Genomic DNA, 16637 nt, shown 5'->3' on the forward strand with positions numbered 1-16637 from the left:
CACACACACACACACACACACACACACACACATTCACACACACACACACACAGCTGTGTGTCCGATGGCTGACTGGACAGCATGCTGGACTCGATTCCCGGCGCCGGCGAGAAATAATAGGCAGAGTTTCTTTCACCCTGATGCCCCTGTTACCTAGCAGTAAATAGGTACCTGGGAGTTAGTCAGCTGTCACGGGCGGCTTCCTGGAGTGTGTGTGGGGTGTGGAAAAAAATAGAAGATAGTAACAGTTGATTGACAATTGAGAGGCGGACCGAAAGAGCAGTGCTCAACCCCCACAAGCACAGCTTAGGTGAATACAATTAGATGAGCACACACCCACACATAATGATATTCATATCCAGCAACAATCACAATAAACAAGCAATTTAAACTTGCTTCAACATGTGGCAGTCGTTTAAGTCCGTGAACCAATGCTGAGATAACAAGCGAGGGGCGAGCATGCTAAGAGGATTTATGTTCGCTTAATGAGAACCTGCGTACGGGTGACGTCTGGTTCCGCCTCTCGCTAATTTATTGTTTGGAATATGGAAACTTATGGCCGATGAGGATTAATTCTAAATTGCATTGGAAATGATTAAGCGGCCTTGGGCAACAAGACTAATTTCACTGCTGTTTGAAACAGAAGTGTTCCTTCAGTACGTCTCCACTGTACTGAGCTCTGGCTCTTTGGTCCCGCCTTTCAACCGTCAATCAGGTACAGGTTCCTGACCCTACTGGGCTCTATCATATCTACACATGAAGCTGTGTATGGAGTCAGCCTCCACCACATTACTTCCTAATGCATTCCATTTGTCAACCACTCTGACACTAAAAAAGTTATTTCTAATGTTCTTTCTTTCTTTCACACTGTGAGTGTGCGTGTGTTCACCTGCTTGTGTTTGCGGGCGTTGAGACTTCAGCTCTTGGGTCACGCCTTTTCGCTAAGAATATGACTAGAATTTACGCGACCGGTGCAATCGACACACTTGAAAATTGTTGGTGGCCTTCTGGGATATTTTTATTTTTGGCTACATCACGTTTCGCGATAGACTTCGAATGTCGACTTGAGTGTCTGTGAAACACTCAAGCACACAGGTCGTGCTTCTCTGTCTCCACGAGAAGCACATGTTGGCCAGACCACACACTAGAAGTTGAAGGGACGACGACGTTTCGGTCCGTCCTGGACCATTCTCAAGTCGATTGTGTGAAGCACATATTTCCGTCCTCAGGTTTCTAAACTACAATTGCTCCGTCGTCTGTTCAATTATCCATTTTTTTCCACTCATCTCCCCCTCTTTACTCTCTCAATTCTCCCTACTCTCCCTTCCTTTCTGTTATTGCCTAACGAAATTACTTCTAATTAATGGTATGGTCTTTCCTGTACTTTCCGCTACAATCTCCATTCATCGTGTACTTGTTCTGCTAGTTCATTCATCGGGTGCTTGTTCTACTAGTTCATTCATCGGGCACTTGTTCTACTAGTTCATTCATCGGGCGCTTGTTCTGCTAGTTCATTCATCGGGCACTTGTTCTACTAGTTCATTCATCGGGCACTTGTTCTGCTAGTTCATTCATCGGGCACTTGTTCTACTAGTTCATTCATCGGGCACTTGTTCTACTAGTTCATTCATCGGGCACTTGTTCTACTAGTTCATTCATCGGGCACTTGTTCTACTAGTTCATTCATCGGGCACTTGTTCTACTAGTTCATTCATCGGGCACTTGTTCTACTAGTTCATTCATCGGGCACTTGTTCTGCTAGTTCATTCATCGGGCACTTGTTCTACTAGTTCATTCATCGGGCACTTGTTCTACTAGTTCATTCATCGGGCACTTGTTCTACTAGTTCATTCATCGGGCGCTTGTTCTGCTAGTTCATTCATCGGGCACTTGTTCTACTAGTTCATTCATCGGGCACTTGTTCTGCTAGTTCATTCATCGGGCACTTGTTCTACTAGTTCATTTCTCATCTCTTTGTTCTATTATTAAGTTGACTGTTGATTAGTAAATACTTTTTTTAAAGATTTACACACACAATGAAGTTGATTGACAGTTGAGAGGCGGGACCAAAGAGTTAAAGCTCAACCGCCGCAAGCACAACTAGGTGAGTACACACACACACACACGCACACACGCACACGCACACACACATACGCACACACACGCACACATACGCACACACACGCACACACACACAAGCGAAGCTCTCATCCTGTAACTACACTTAAGTAATTACTGAGGTAATCCGTGTGTGTGTGTACTCACCTATATGCGCCTGGAGCTTCAAGCTCTAGCTCTTGGACCCCACTTTTCTAGCCAGCCGTTATCTAATGCAACGACTCCCTATATATGTATGTGTGCGTGTGTGTGTGTGTGTGTGTGTGTGTGTGGTTAGCCTTATACGTCACAACATACACCTATCCTTGCCCTTCATCGCCAGTTCGTTTACCTGTCATATATTTCTCCAGTTCAGTTTGAGGCAATGATCGGCGTCTCATTCATTCTGCTCTAAATTTAATACCACATTGTTCCCTCTTTGCTGCCGTTGTTGGGAATAATATTAATAAAGAGGTTATAGTTGACGGGGGGCTGCGGGGCCCCCCCCCTTGTAGCGCCGCCCTCCCTCAGGTCGCTGGTATGATGCTGGAGTCTGTCAGTCCCGCCTCCCGGCACAAAGGACGTTTTAGCCTTATCTCCTGTGCCACCAGCTGCCAAATGGAGGCTGCTGCCTTCTCCTCGTCTAACAGCTCGCTTGAACCAGAGCCCTAGAAGACTTGCCCTCTCAGGTACCCCCTTCCACCCCTACTCTTCCTTTCCCTTCCCTGTTACAGCACTCAAATTGATGGCGCTCATTTTCTCTCTCTTGCGATGGCTCTTGCGCAAGACAACTTTTTTATCACATTTGTCACCAGACAAATTTTATCACCGGGGGAGAGTTTACCTTCTTGTCCCTCCCTTCCCTTTCCCTTCCCCTTTCCCTTTCTCTATTCCTCCAGTTCTTGATATGATCTTGAGAGTGAGTGGAGGACGAGGGGGGACAGACTGACACGATAAGGAGATGATCATTAGTAGAGAGAAGATGGGAGAGGGAATGGGGTTATGGTAGAGAGGGGGGGGGGAAGGGATGGGGGGGGGGAGGGAGGGTAGAATGAGGGGAGGATGAGGGGGAAGTATGCCATCATCTGTTGTTATGTGTGTCACCACCTGTAGTCATGTGTCACAACCTGCTGTCATGTGTGTCACCACCTGTAGTCATGTGTCACAACCTGCTGTCATGTGTGTCACCACCTGTGTTCATGTGTCACAACCTGCTGTCATGTGTGTCACCACCTGTGTTCATGTGTCACCACCTGCTGTCATGTGTGTCACCACCTGTGTTCATGTGTCACAACCTGCTGTCATGTGTGTCACCACCTGTGTTCATGTGTCACAACCTGCAGTCATGTGTGTCACCACCTGTGTTCATGTGTCACAACCTGCTGTCATGTGTGTCACCACCTGTGTTCATGTGTCACAACCTGCTGTCATGTGTGTCACCACCTGTGTTCATGTGTCACCACCTGCTGTCATACGTTTTTTGACATAATATGACATCCATAAATATTTGCTATTTTCCATAGTTTGCATTAATACAAACTTGGTCAAGCCTAAACAAATATGACATTTGGGGGCCTAGTGTCGTGAATGAGAATCTCAAACAATCCAAAAACACAGAGTTCACTATAGATATAGATATAGATATAGATATAGATATAGATGATATAGATGACGGTCTCTCGACCTAAACCACACTCAGTGCTCACCTAGCAGTGCTTATGTACAGTGACTACGGGGCTGTATGGTTTACCTCTTTATGTTCAGTCTACTGTACTTAGGTGGGTAGGTGGGTGAGTGGGGGGGGGGCCTGGAGGGGCATTGCGTGATGTGCTACAATAATTGAAAATCTGCTCCCAAAGTGAGAGAGCAGTGAGTAATTTCTCTGACACTGAAATTAATTTTTTTCATCTCTCTCACTCGCGCATACACATACACGCACGCACGCACACACACACACACACACACACACACACACACACACACACACACACACACACACACACACACACACACACACACACACATGGGGAATATAATAGGAGCGTATAAAATACTCAGGAGAACTGACAAAGTGGAAATAGACGAAATTTTCACACGTAATAATAACAGAACGAGGGGACATGGGTGGAAACTGGAAACTCAGATGAGTCACAGAGATGTTAGGAAATATTCTTTTAGCGTGAGAATAGGGAAAAAAATGGAATGCACTTAAGGAACAGGTTGTGGAAGCAAACGCTATTCATAAATTTTAAAACTACATATGATAGAAAAATGGGACAGGAGTCATTGCTGTAAACAACCAATGGCTAGAAAGGCAGGATCCAAGAATCAATGCTCGATCCTGCAAGCACAAATAGGTGGACAAACACACACACAAACAAACTAATTAAAACAACCGCTTGCTAACCCTTTCCATTATAAAGTCGAGGCATAAAAATATGAGAGAAAACTTGAGAGGATGATGAAAGGAGAAGGCTGAGAAAAATGTTAAATTAATTAGTTTTTTCAAACTAATTAAAATGAGAGACGAAGAGAAGGACAAGACTATGAGGATGGAAGCATGAAGACCGGTGAATAGTCACAGGTTATCTTGAGATGATTTCGGGGCTTTAGTGTCCCCGCGGCCCGGTCCTCGACCAGGCCTCCACCCCGTGGAGGCAGCCCGTGACAGCTGACTAACTCCCAGGTACCTATTTGACTGCTAGGTAACAGGGGCATTCAGGGTGAAAGAAACTCTGCCCATTGTTTCTCGCCGGCGCCCGGAATCGAACCCGGGACCACAGGATCACAAATCCAGCGTGCTGTCCGCTCGGCCGACCGGCTCCCTGGGGGGGGGGGGAGGGTTGCGTACAGAATCGAAAAATAACAACCACATGAAAATTGCAGCTTGCAATCCTGCACTAGAGGTGAGAGGACGCCTCCTACCCCACGACGAGCTGGTCGGCCGAGCGGACAGCACACTGCACTTGTGATCCTGTGGTCCCGGGTTCGATCCAGGGCGAGAAACAATGGGCAGAGTTTCATTCATCCTATGCCCCATGTTACCTAGCAGTAAAATAGGTACCTGGGTGTTAGTCAACTGTCACGGGCTGCTTCCTGGGGGGGTGGAGGCCTGGTCGAGGACCGGGCCGCGGGGACACTAAAACCCCGATATCATCTCAAGATAACCTCAAGATAACCAAGATAACGACCACTGGAGGAGTCCACAGATCACTCCGGCTGGTCATTGGTCGTCCTCGTCCTCACTAAGACGGAATACATTAAGAAGACACACACACAGAGAAGGGGGAAGATAATGAGGGGAATAAAGACGAAGCCGAAAAGGAAAATGAAAGAGAAAGGAGAAAGAGGAGGCGAAGAAAGAGGACGATAATGGAGGAGCTTGACCGCACCTTTTCTTGACCCGCAGCCTAGTGGCGCACTTAGTGTCATCGCCCCTTGACGGACTCTGATGATGCTGACCTGGGCCACATCCCCCCCCTGGCCACATCCCCCTGACCACATCTCCCTGGCCACATCCCCCTGACCACATCTCCCTGGCCACATCTCCCTGGCCACATCCCCCTGACCACATCTCCCTGGCCACATCCCCCTGACCACATCTCCCTGGCCACATCCCCCTGACCACATCTCCCTGGCCACATCCCCCTGGCCACATCTCCCTGACCACATCCCCCTGGCCACATCTCCCTGACCACATCCCCCTGGCCACATCTCCCTGGCCACATCTCCCTGACCACATCCCCCTGGCCACATCCCCCTGACCACATCCCCCTGGCCACATCTCCCTGACCACATCCCCCTGGCCACATCTCCCTGACCACATCCCCCTGGCCACATCTCCCTGACCACACCCCCCTGACCACATCCCCTGGCCACATCTCCCTGACCACATCCCCCTGGCCACATCCCCCTGACCACATCCCCCTGGCCACATCTCCCTGACCACATCCCCCTGGCCACATCTCCCTGACCACATCCCCCTGGCCACATCTCCCTGACCACACCCCCTGACCACATCCCCTGGCCACATCTCCCTGACCACATCCCCCTGGCCACATCCCCCTGACCACATCCCCCTGACCACATCTCCCTGACCACATCCCCCTGGCCACATCTCCCTGACTACATCCTCCAAAACTGACTCACAAGACTCGGACGAGGTGGATGAAGATGAGGTGGATGAGGGTGAGGTGGATGAGGTCTCCACCGTCAGCAGTAAACAAAGGTGGTGGCGGAGACCCGCTGACGCGCGCCGTTCCTAATCAAGGAACGTTGGAGGATGTGTTTGGGGTCTTGGGGTGGGGGGGGGGGTGCAGCGGTGTGTGTGTGTGTATGTAGGGGGGGGGGGATGGAGGAGGGGGGGGGGCGGCGAGGAGGTGCCTCAAAATTATGTGAGGGGAAGGGGGGGGGGGCTCGTGTGGTTTTCGGTTACATTCTGTAATTACGTGCTAATTAACTCACGGGTCCGAGTACTATTCCGGTGACCAACCACAACAGCTCTGTGGAGCTCACTTTTATTGCCCTTGAGGCACACTGGTTCAATCCCATCTTAGTATTCTCATACACTAATGTGATCTCATTCTCAGCTGGACATTAATGACCTACTGATCACTCTCTGTCTCTGTCTCTGTCTCTGTCTCTGTCTGTCTGTCTGTCTGTCTGTCTGTCTGTCTGTCTGTCTGTCTGTCTGTCTCTCTCTCTCTATCTCTCTCTCTCTCTCTCTCTCTCTCTCTCTCTCTCTCTCTCTCTCTCTCTCTCTCTCTCTCTCTCTCTCTCTCTCTCTCTCTCTCTCTCTCTCTCCTTCCAAATGGTTTGGTACCATTCCTTTCCCCCTGTCCCATCCCAAATCCTTATCCTTCCAAGTGCTATATAGTCGGCATTGCTTGGTGCTTTCCGTACTCCTCACAGTTCCACTTCTCTCTCTCTCTCACGTGAAAGAGATCTTTCTAGAATACAATATACGCCATGGTCCAGAAAGCTCTGCAAATGAGACACTCTATTGCTGCGATCCATGTTTCACTGAGCGCTATAATGTCAGGATATTTAGCAGGGAAGAACATTCCTCTTCTTTTAGCATAATGTAGTAGTATACATACATCAGTCATAGGAGACTATGATATGATATATGTCAGAGTCAGATTCTATATTCAGGTAAAGGTACATCCAATGAGTTACATAATGATGGATTTAAAGATATAATACATACAATACCTAAAGCCACTAGTACGCATAGCGTTTCGGACAAATGTATATTTGTGTTAAGAGCCTTATAATGCCTGTCTTCGTAAAAGTGAACGTGGATTTATCGTTATGTGTAATAAGAAGGGATACTGTACAAATCCACAAAGGGCCGTGATGGGAGTTCGAACCTACGATCCTTTCGGACGTAAGTTCGAACCCCTCATCACGGCCCTTGTGGATTTGTTCATTTGATCCATCACGCTATTGTGATTTCTGTGTGTAAGGGCCACTGTCCTCATGGAGCCGAGAAGCTGACCTCACCTGCAAACTAGATTAAAAAATTTCACATCAAGAATGCAATGATAAACTTGTTTTCTTATAATATGTTAGGAATTTATGCTAATGTAACTTCATCTGCGACATATATTAATGGTAATTATTATGTATGAGTAGCTTATTTGAGGGACTTGTAATAGTGATAATCTGAGCTGGTCTGTCCCATTGATATGACTATTGTTTCAATAATCTGATGTGAACCTGATCTTATCTGATCTGAGCTTACCTGACTTGATCTCAAACCTCTGAACTACATGCAGTCTAGAGGGAGCCGGTCGGCCGAGCGGACAGCACGCTGGACTTGTGATCCTGTGGTCCTGGGTTCGATCCCAGGTGCCGGCGAGAAACAATGGGCAGAGTTTCTTTCACCGTATGACCCTGTTACCTAGCAGTCAAATAGGTACCTGGGTGTTAGTCAGCTATCACGGGCTGCTTCCTGGGGGTGAAGGCCTGGTCGAGGACCGGGCCGCGGGGACACTAAAAAGCCCCGAAATCATCTCAAGATAACCTCAAGATATAGTATGTAGTCTCAATTGTCAGCCTCGCACCACCGATGACAACTGAGAGAGACAGACCGAGTGCCGGACACGGAGACAGAGACAAGAGGTAGAAAGAGAGACCCCCAAGGAGACTAGCGAGAGAGATAAATGATCACTTATGCTGTCACTTCTCACTCATGACAAGGGCTCTTCCTTCCTCCTCTTGCCCAGTTCTGACTCACATTTAAGACCATTTAGCGTCTGTTGGCCAGGTGAGAGGGAGTGTAGGAGCTGGTAGCAGTGACGGAGAGAGAGAGAGAGAGAGAGAGAGAGAGAGAGAGAGAGAGAGAGAGAGAGAGAGAGAGAGAGAGAGAGAGGAATAGATCAAGGGAGGAGTGTAAGTAGGAGAGAGAAGGATTGTTTTATCCTGTCATATTCCTTTCTCACTAACACGACTCTCTTAGGCTGATGTTCTCACTCTCTCACACTCACTCATTCACAACTCTTTAAACATTCACTGATTTATTCATTTACTCACAGTCTCAGACATTCCTTTACTCACTACAACACTCAATAACTGTCACACTAACAATCACCTGCTAGCACACAGCCAGTCACTGTGGGATGTGTAATTGTAGTGGATTATACTGAATACGGACTCACCATGTGGAAAAATCCTTAAGACATGGTCGGGGGGGGGGAGATAAGTAGGAGAGGAGGACAGGGAAGGTGAGGGGGGAGGGGGAAGGGAAAGGGGAGAAGATAATGAGGAGGAGAGAGGGAAGATAATGCGATTGGGAATAAGGAGGAGAGGGGGATTTAAGGGAATGCGGAGAAGTGGGGAACATGAGGGAATAGGGGAAGAGAGAGAGGAGGTTAAGAGGAGAACGACTAAGTGTTGAGTAGACGAAGGATGAAGAGAAGAAGGCAGAGTTCGAGTTGAAGAAGAGGTGGAGAAGCAGTATAAGTGGGAGGGGGGTAAGGTGGAGGAGGAGGAGGAGGAGTAGAAAGAAAAAAAGGAGGACAAAATAAGAATGTAAAAATAAGAGGAGAATGAAGTGAAAGAATAGCAAATTGAAGAGGAAAACGGTAAGATGTAGAAGCCAGAAATATAACATAACATAACATAGGGCGCCTGACAGCTGAGTGGACAGCACTTCGGATTCGTAGTCCTGAGGTTCCGGGTTCGATCCCCGGTGGAGGCGGAGACAAATGGGCAAAATGTTTCTTTCACCCTGATGCCCCCTTGTTACCTAGCAGTAAATAGGTACCTGGGAGTTACACAGCTGCTACGGGCTACTTCCTGGGAGATGTGTAACAAAAAGGAGGCCAGGTCGAGGACCGGGCCGCGGGGACGCTAAGCCCCGAAATCTTCTCAAGATAACCTCAAGATAGCTATGAATGCATCATACATGAACAATCTGCTCCTCTGATTCTCTCCTGAGTGCTGGTAATTTAATGGTGAAACATTGAGGTAAATACCTGGTGACAGGCGGGCAGTAACCGTAATGTTTACTACTTTATCCCCGGCTTTATCCTCAGTCTTGTCGTCCAAGACAGTGACGGCTCGTCAGCTCCTGTTCCAGACTTGTGGCACACTATATCATGACATCTGTTAAATCACTATAATTATCTTTATATATGTGTCAGATAATCTATTTATATTCACTTCTGTTAGTGTGTATATATATTTTTGACTGTCTAACGTTACATTGCCTAGCTGTAGATATTACGATTAAGCCATCCAAGAGGTGGCACGGGCATGAATAGCCCGTAAATAAGGTGTAGATGTGTCTCCATGTTATACCTTGCTCATCAACTCTCCCCTCCCACACTCTCTCTCCCTCTCCCTCTGTCTCTCCCACTAGTAGTGACCCATCGTGAGGGAGAAGTGAGGACAGGTTGACACGGGAGAGAACGTAGATGAGATGGATGTTTATTCTATAACAATTGGGAAGGGGGGGGGGGGGCGCGCCTTCCCCACCTGTCTCTGGCCTCAGTGAGAGGTGTGGAGGAGAGGAATGACCTCCATGCCCCCAATGATTGCTTAACTACTGTGACTGGCTGCTGCTAGTGAACGAGTGTGCTGAACTAGCTTCCTAAGAATCAAGGAAATTGCACATGCTTTATATATTGGTCCATACGAGACAGCTCCTATTTATATATCCATCCAAACTCATTCATATATGAATGTCTAACCTAGAACATATGTCTGACCGACACATTTGATCTGTCTGTGAGTACTCGTCTCTGTGGGTGTAGCTGTAGCTGGTAGGTGACTCCCAAGGTCACGTAGAGAATTATGAGGAGAAAGCTCTAAGTCAGTATGACTAAATAGCACTTGGAAGTGACAGAGGGACATGGAGCTAGGATATGAGGACGGAGTGAGTGACCGGCGTCCAATCACTTGCACCATCGGGGATGGAACGCCGACTCTTCAAGAAGCGAGACCGATGCTCTACCGATCCAAGACAGCGTTTGGTTACCTAGTGAGAAACAAATCTAAATGCCTCCGTCTTGGTGCCGAATATCATTCTAGATTCTTCAACACAGAAAAGTTGTGGGGTGGTATATAAAAACCAATTCGCAGACGGCACTCTGAGTTTGGCAACAAGTGCCACCCTCAGGCATAAGGTGCCACTGAGAGGTGCCACAGACGGCTACTAGACATACCTGCTCCTGCCATGAACACCAACTTCAGTTCTCTTTTCATTGAGAATTCACACATTTAAGTATCTCGCATTGACAAGAGTTTGATGGTGCAAACACAGTCTCAACACTTCCATTAACATATAATTAGCATCTTATAACATAAAAATTTCATTCAGTAAGCCCAAATCTCACATTACTGACCTATGTTCAGGAGTAAGGCACACCTGTTGTTATTCAGTCATATGTTTCGATGCACTTTATAACCCTCCAGAGGTTAAGTGACCTTAAACCCCCACACCAAATCAGTAAAAAAACTTACTACAATGCCTCAGTGCTTCAATGAAGGTGAAGGAAAAACTCAATATGTGTATAAGTGAATTAAAAATCCACTTAAAACATAAATTGGATCTTTCCTTCACCTTCACCAAACCAATAATAATAATAATAATTATAATGATAAAATGCCACCAGGGCTGTGAGGGGGCCGCGACCTAGGCAGTGTAAAGCCCCAGGGAAGAGCCTCATTGGTATATATCACGTTAGTATGATGTCTGTGTGTAATATTATCATTATTAGTAATACAATAATAATAACAATGAGAGAGAAAAAATTAATGCTACTAGAGTCCGTGGACAACGGCAGCAAACATGCCTCTGTGTGTGTGTGTGTGTGTGTGTGTGTGTGTGTGTGTGTGTGTGTGTGTGTGTGTGTGTGTGTGTGTGTGTGTGTGTGTGTGGGAACACGTGATCACTGGTACACACACACATTTTCTGCATGGTTGGAATTATTTCGTGGGTGACAGATCGTTTACAGCTTGGATAATTGCATGGGTAAAATATGCACACAATGAAATCTGGATGGCCCTGTGATGCTATTTAATTGGCATATTTCATTGAACTGGGTTGGGAGTCTGGATAGGGTAGGACGATTGGGCACCATTCTTTCATCGTTTACCCCCTGTTCACCCAGCAATAACTGGGAACTTGATTGGAAATGATGTCGAATCGTGTTCTAGGAGAACCAGAACATGTTCTAGGAGAACCAGATCATGGTCCAGGAGATACTCACATATATAAACACGCACAAGAGTCACAGTCCAAATGACCCGGGTTCGATTCTGGGCCAAGGCCAAAACAAATGGAGTGTTTCTTCACCTGATGCTTCCTATCAATACAGGTACCTGGGAGTTAGATAGCTGCCGCTGGCTGCATCCTGAGGATGTGTGTGTGAGAGAGAAATATACGTAGCAGACATTATAGACCAAAAATAGGTCGGGAGTCAACATTAGACAACCCACGGTTAGAAAGGCGGCGTCCAAGAGCTAACAGCTCGACCTTACAGGGACAAGAAATAAATATAAATAGTAAATTCACAGACACACACACACACACATACACACACACACACAAACACACACACACACACACACACACACACACACACACACACACACACACACACACACACACACACACACACACACACACACACACACACACACACACACACACACATACACACACACACACACATACACACACACACACAAACACACACACACATACACACACACACACACACACACACACACACACACACACACACACACACACAGTCACACACACACACACACACACACACACACACACACACACACACACACACACATACACACACACACACACACACACACACACACACACACACACACAGACTGACAGAACACTTTAACGAGCTCTTTAGATGACTGTAATTTGACCTCATTTACGTATCAGCTGAATACAAGTGTAAACAGTAACATCAGTAATATGGAGGTATGCAATGAATAGAATTGCTAATGTTATCATTTTTAATGTGTATTTTTAAGCTCATGACTTAATTTATAATGCAAGTCGCTAGTTATAACATCGACAAACAAATAAATAATTATATATATCGCTGGTAAAGTACTGTGTGTGTGTACTGTGTACAGTGACCTTCACCGTTACTCGCCTTGACCTCTCCTTACTGTGATGACCTCTGAGGCTGGAGGCTGCGATTGATGCTGAGGAAGTGACGTCCTCTTTAAGGCGTGGAATTAAAGCACAGAAAGTTAATGTACGTTTGCGTTAACTTTCTGAAGGTGAACCAAGGCGTGGCTAAGAAAGTTAGAATGGCCACTCAAGTAATGGCGTGCCCGTGCCCTTGTCCCCGCGTGTGACCTTGAAGAAGGTCCAGCCACTGGCGTTGGGGGTGACAGCGCGGGACACGCCCAGTAGGGTCACCTTCCTGACCTTCTCCTCCTTGCCCTGGCCTGCAGGTGGTGGTGGTGTCCCCGGGGTGACGGGGTCGTTGGGCAACGTGCTCGCTGTGGGGCAGACCAGGAGGAAACATTAATAGGCAGATATTGATAAATATATTGACACACACACAGTCACATACACACACATGCACACACAATTAGGTGAGTACAATTAGGTGAGTACACACACACACATACACACACACACACACACACACACACACACACACACACACACACACACACACACACGCACACACACACACACACACATACATGAGGGAGGAGGCATCAGAGTGGCGAGATGTCACCAGCGGAGTCCCACAGGGCTCTGTACTCGAACCCATCCTGTTTCTAGAATATGCAAACGACCTTCCAGAGGGTATAGACTCATTCCTTTCAATGTTTGCTGACGATGCAAAAATTATGAGAAGAATCAAAACAAATGAAGATAGAGAGTACAGGACGACCTGGTCAAACTGGAGGAATGATTAGAAAATGGCTGCTAAAGTTCAACTCAGGAAAGTGTAAAGTAATGAAATTAGGCGAAGGGAGCAGAAGGCTGAACACAAGGTACCATCTGGGAGGTGAAATCTTACAAGGGTTAAATAGAGAGAAAGATCTGGGGGTCGATATCACACCGAACCTATCCCCAGAGGCCCATAAAAAGGATATCATCAGCGGCATATGCTAGACTGGCCAATATAAGAACTGCCTTTAGAAACTTGTGTAAGGAATCCTTCAGGACCCTGTATACCACTTATGTAAGACCAATCCTGGAGTATGCAGCTCCAGCCTGGAGTCCATACCTTGTTAAACACAAGAAGAAGTAGAGAAGATTCAGAGGTAAGCCACCAGACTGGTCCCGGAACTGAGAGGAATGAGTTACGAGGAAAGGTTAAGGGAGCTGAACCTCACAACCCTGGAAAACAGAAGAGTAAGGGGAGACATGATAACCACCTATAAAATTTTCAGGGGGAATTGACAGGGTGGACAAAGACAAACTCTTTAGCGCGGGTGGAACACGAACAAGGGGACACAGGTGGAAACTTAGTACCCAGATGAGCCACAGAGACGTTAGAAAGAATTTTTTCAGTGTCAGGGTAGTTAACAAATGGAATGCATTGGGTAGTGTTGTGGTGGAGGCAGACTGCATACACAGTTTCAAATGTAAATATGATAGAGCCCAGTAGGCTCAGGAATCTGTACACTAGCTGATTGACAGTGGAGAGGCGGGACCAAAGAGCCAGAGCTCAACCCCCGCAAATACAACTAGGTGAGTACACACACAAGCTTAGGAGGCAGCTATTAATGACAATGCTAGAAGAGGCTGTAGAGCACAGGAGATGAGCTGCATGGTCAACAAACCCTCAAACACACAAATAAAACACTCGGAAGACGAAAGAGAACAGGAGAGTAATGCAAGGATAGATATATGGAGTTCACTGATTATTCACCTGGCTGTCACTCGCCACCTGGCATTCTCTCGCCACCTGGCATTTACTCGCCACCTGGCTGTCACTCACCACCTGGCTGTCACTCACCACCTGGCTGTCACTCACCGCCCCACCTCCGGTGACAGAAGCAGTACGTCACAACAGCGACAACCACGACGACAGCGACTGCAACGACTACCGCTACCACCACCATGACCCAGGGTCGTGACGGACACACCGTCGTTCTTGACGTCACCCACTGCGACGACCCCCGGGACGACACCTCCACCCACAGCACCCAGTTTAAGTTCCACCAATATTTAGTTGGGTAGTCTGAGTAGGCTCCGTCAACCCACACACGGAGTGCCCAGTGGTCAGGGCCGAATTGATCATTGCGCATCAACTCTATGGTCAGGTTGTACCAGTGGCAGACGTCTGTCGCCCTCAGGGCACTCGCTGTCAACAGTTGGGTATGAGAACCAGTGGTCAGGTTCCCGAATTTTCTGCTGACGGAGGATAGAAGGCTATTAACGTTGCTGCGAACCTTTTCCAGAGGGCCTTGGAAGAGCCAGTTCTTGACTCCCTGCCACAGGTGCTCAGGGAGGGTGCTGACGTCTTCAGGAGCACTAGCGAGCTTAGCCAAGCCCACGGTGATGTTTAGGGAGAAGGCGCCTCCTGGCTTGACGAAAAGAGTCAGGTTGTGGTCCTTCTGAGTTGATCTTTTCACCAGAATGTAGTTACTGGAGGAGTTTAAGGTGAGGTCTGGCTCACAACCACTGGTACTCTTGGTCTCCAAGAGGCAAGTATCTCCGGCAGGCGAAGATGCTGGAGATGACAGGTCTTGGCAGAGAATGAAGAGGAATGCCGTAGGCACAAGACGCCAGCTGATCACCATTGTGTCAGCTGCTGTACACCTTCCCCTGCAGGTGTGTACTATGACACCCAGTAATCACCTCAGCGTCCTACAAACCCACCAGACGTTACACTACACCACAACCTCACTTAAAGACAATACCTTAAACATGCCAAGTGAACCAACATGTCGCTCTCATCCCACACCTGCTACAGCCATACTGCTTCACCCGCTCATAGTCTAGTTTATAAGACTCAGTAAATGTGAGAGAGAGGAAGATATATCACAGGGTTGAGAGAGCGGCCGTGTGATGGCAACCGTGGCACTCCACGCGATGCTCTGCAGGTCACGCCTTCACAGATAATGCCATTGGACGTTTCCGCTAGACGGTGGAAATCCCCAAGATGCGACAGTTCACCCACATTGTGTATACGTACCGTCGGTCGTACCTCGGCTCCCGTACCCTGCTAAGGTACAGGTACGACCCGTTGTGTCCTCAAGCATCTTATGTTCAGGGGACACTGACCATAAACACCACTCTAAAACCGGTTACCAACCAGTTCTGATTTGATAAACGGCAAATGTGAAGTGGTTTGAGTTAGCCATAATCGTACACAGTGCAACTCATCTGAGCTTATCTGGCACTGAGATTCGACTCCTGAAGGAAGAGTCCGTCACGTCACTCCTGTAGGAGAGTCCGTCACGTCACTCCTGAAGGAAGAGTCACTCACGTCACTGCTGTTGAAACCTTAATAATAAAGTACAATCAAGTCAAAAAACGAACAATACCAATTAATCATTCACAGCAATATGAGAGAGACTCTTCAGAGAATGATGTTGTCCTCCTGATATATAAGCAGCGTTGTATAGCAACACGTGGATGTCTGGTTTAATTACATGGTTGGAAAGGCTTTTACAATTTTCATAATTGCTTGTATTAAATATGAGCAAAATTAATTAAATCTGGAGGTCTGTGGACTGGTATTTAATTGGGACGTCTCTCATTAACTGTGAAATGTTACACTATCGTTTAACTTTTTGTGTATGTGTGTTGGGTTTATAATATATATAGTTTGGGTTGTTGGGTACATTTTATTGTGCAGGTGTTATAGTGAGTCGTGGTTGATGTTATAGTGAGTGGTGGACGGTGTTATAGTGAGGTGGTGGACTGTGTTATATAGTGAGTGGTGGACGGTGTTATAGTGAGTGGTCAATATCGATAAGCTGTATCGACGAAGTAGACGATTCGTTTGCTGTAAGATTTCACGAACGTCCGTTCGTATCAATACACGCGTACGTCCTTCACGTACGGTTGGTAC

At 47.2% G+C, this 16637-nt stretch overlaps 1 protein-coding gene across 1 annotated transcript; it reads right to left on the reverse strand.

Annotated features, from left to right (window-relative positions):
* Window positions 1-12583: 12583 nt before the first annotated feature.
* On the reverse strand, window positions 12584-16192 carry LOC123748022 (uncharacterized). The gene is made up of 2 exons (XM_045730226.2): window positions 14592-16192; window positions 12584-13095 (listed from the first exon to the last, which is right to left on the reverse strand). Exons 1-2 carry the CDS (start codon window positions 15358-15360, stop codon window positions 12896-12898), a joined length of 969 nt encoding a protein of 322 aa, XP_045586182.1. The 5' UTR covers window positions 15361-16192; the 3' UTR covers window positions 12584-12895.
* Between the last annotated feature and the right edge of the window lie 445 nt (window positions 16193-16637).

This window comes from Procambarus clarkii, chromosome 5 (assembly GCF_040958095.1).
Source record: "Procambarus clarkii isolate CNS0578487 chromosome 5, FALCON_Pclarkii_2.0, whole genome shotgun sequence".
Classification (NCBI taxonomy): Eukaryota; Metazoa; Arthropoda; class Malacostraca; order Decapoda; family Cambaridae; genus Procambarus; species Procambarus clarkii.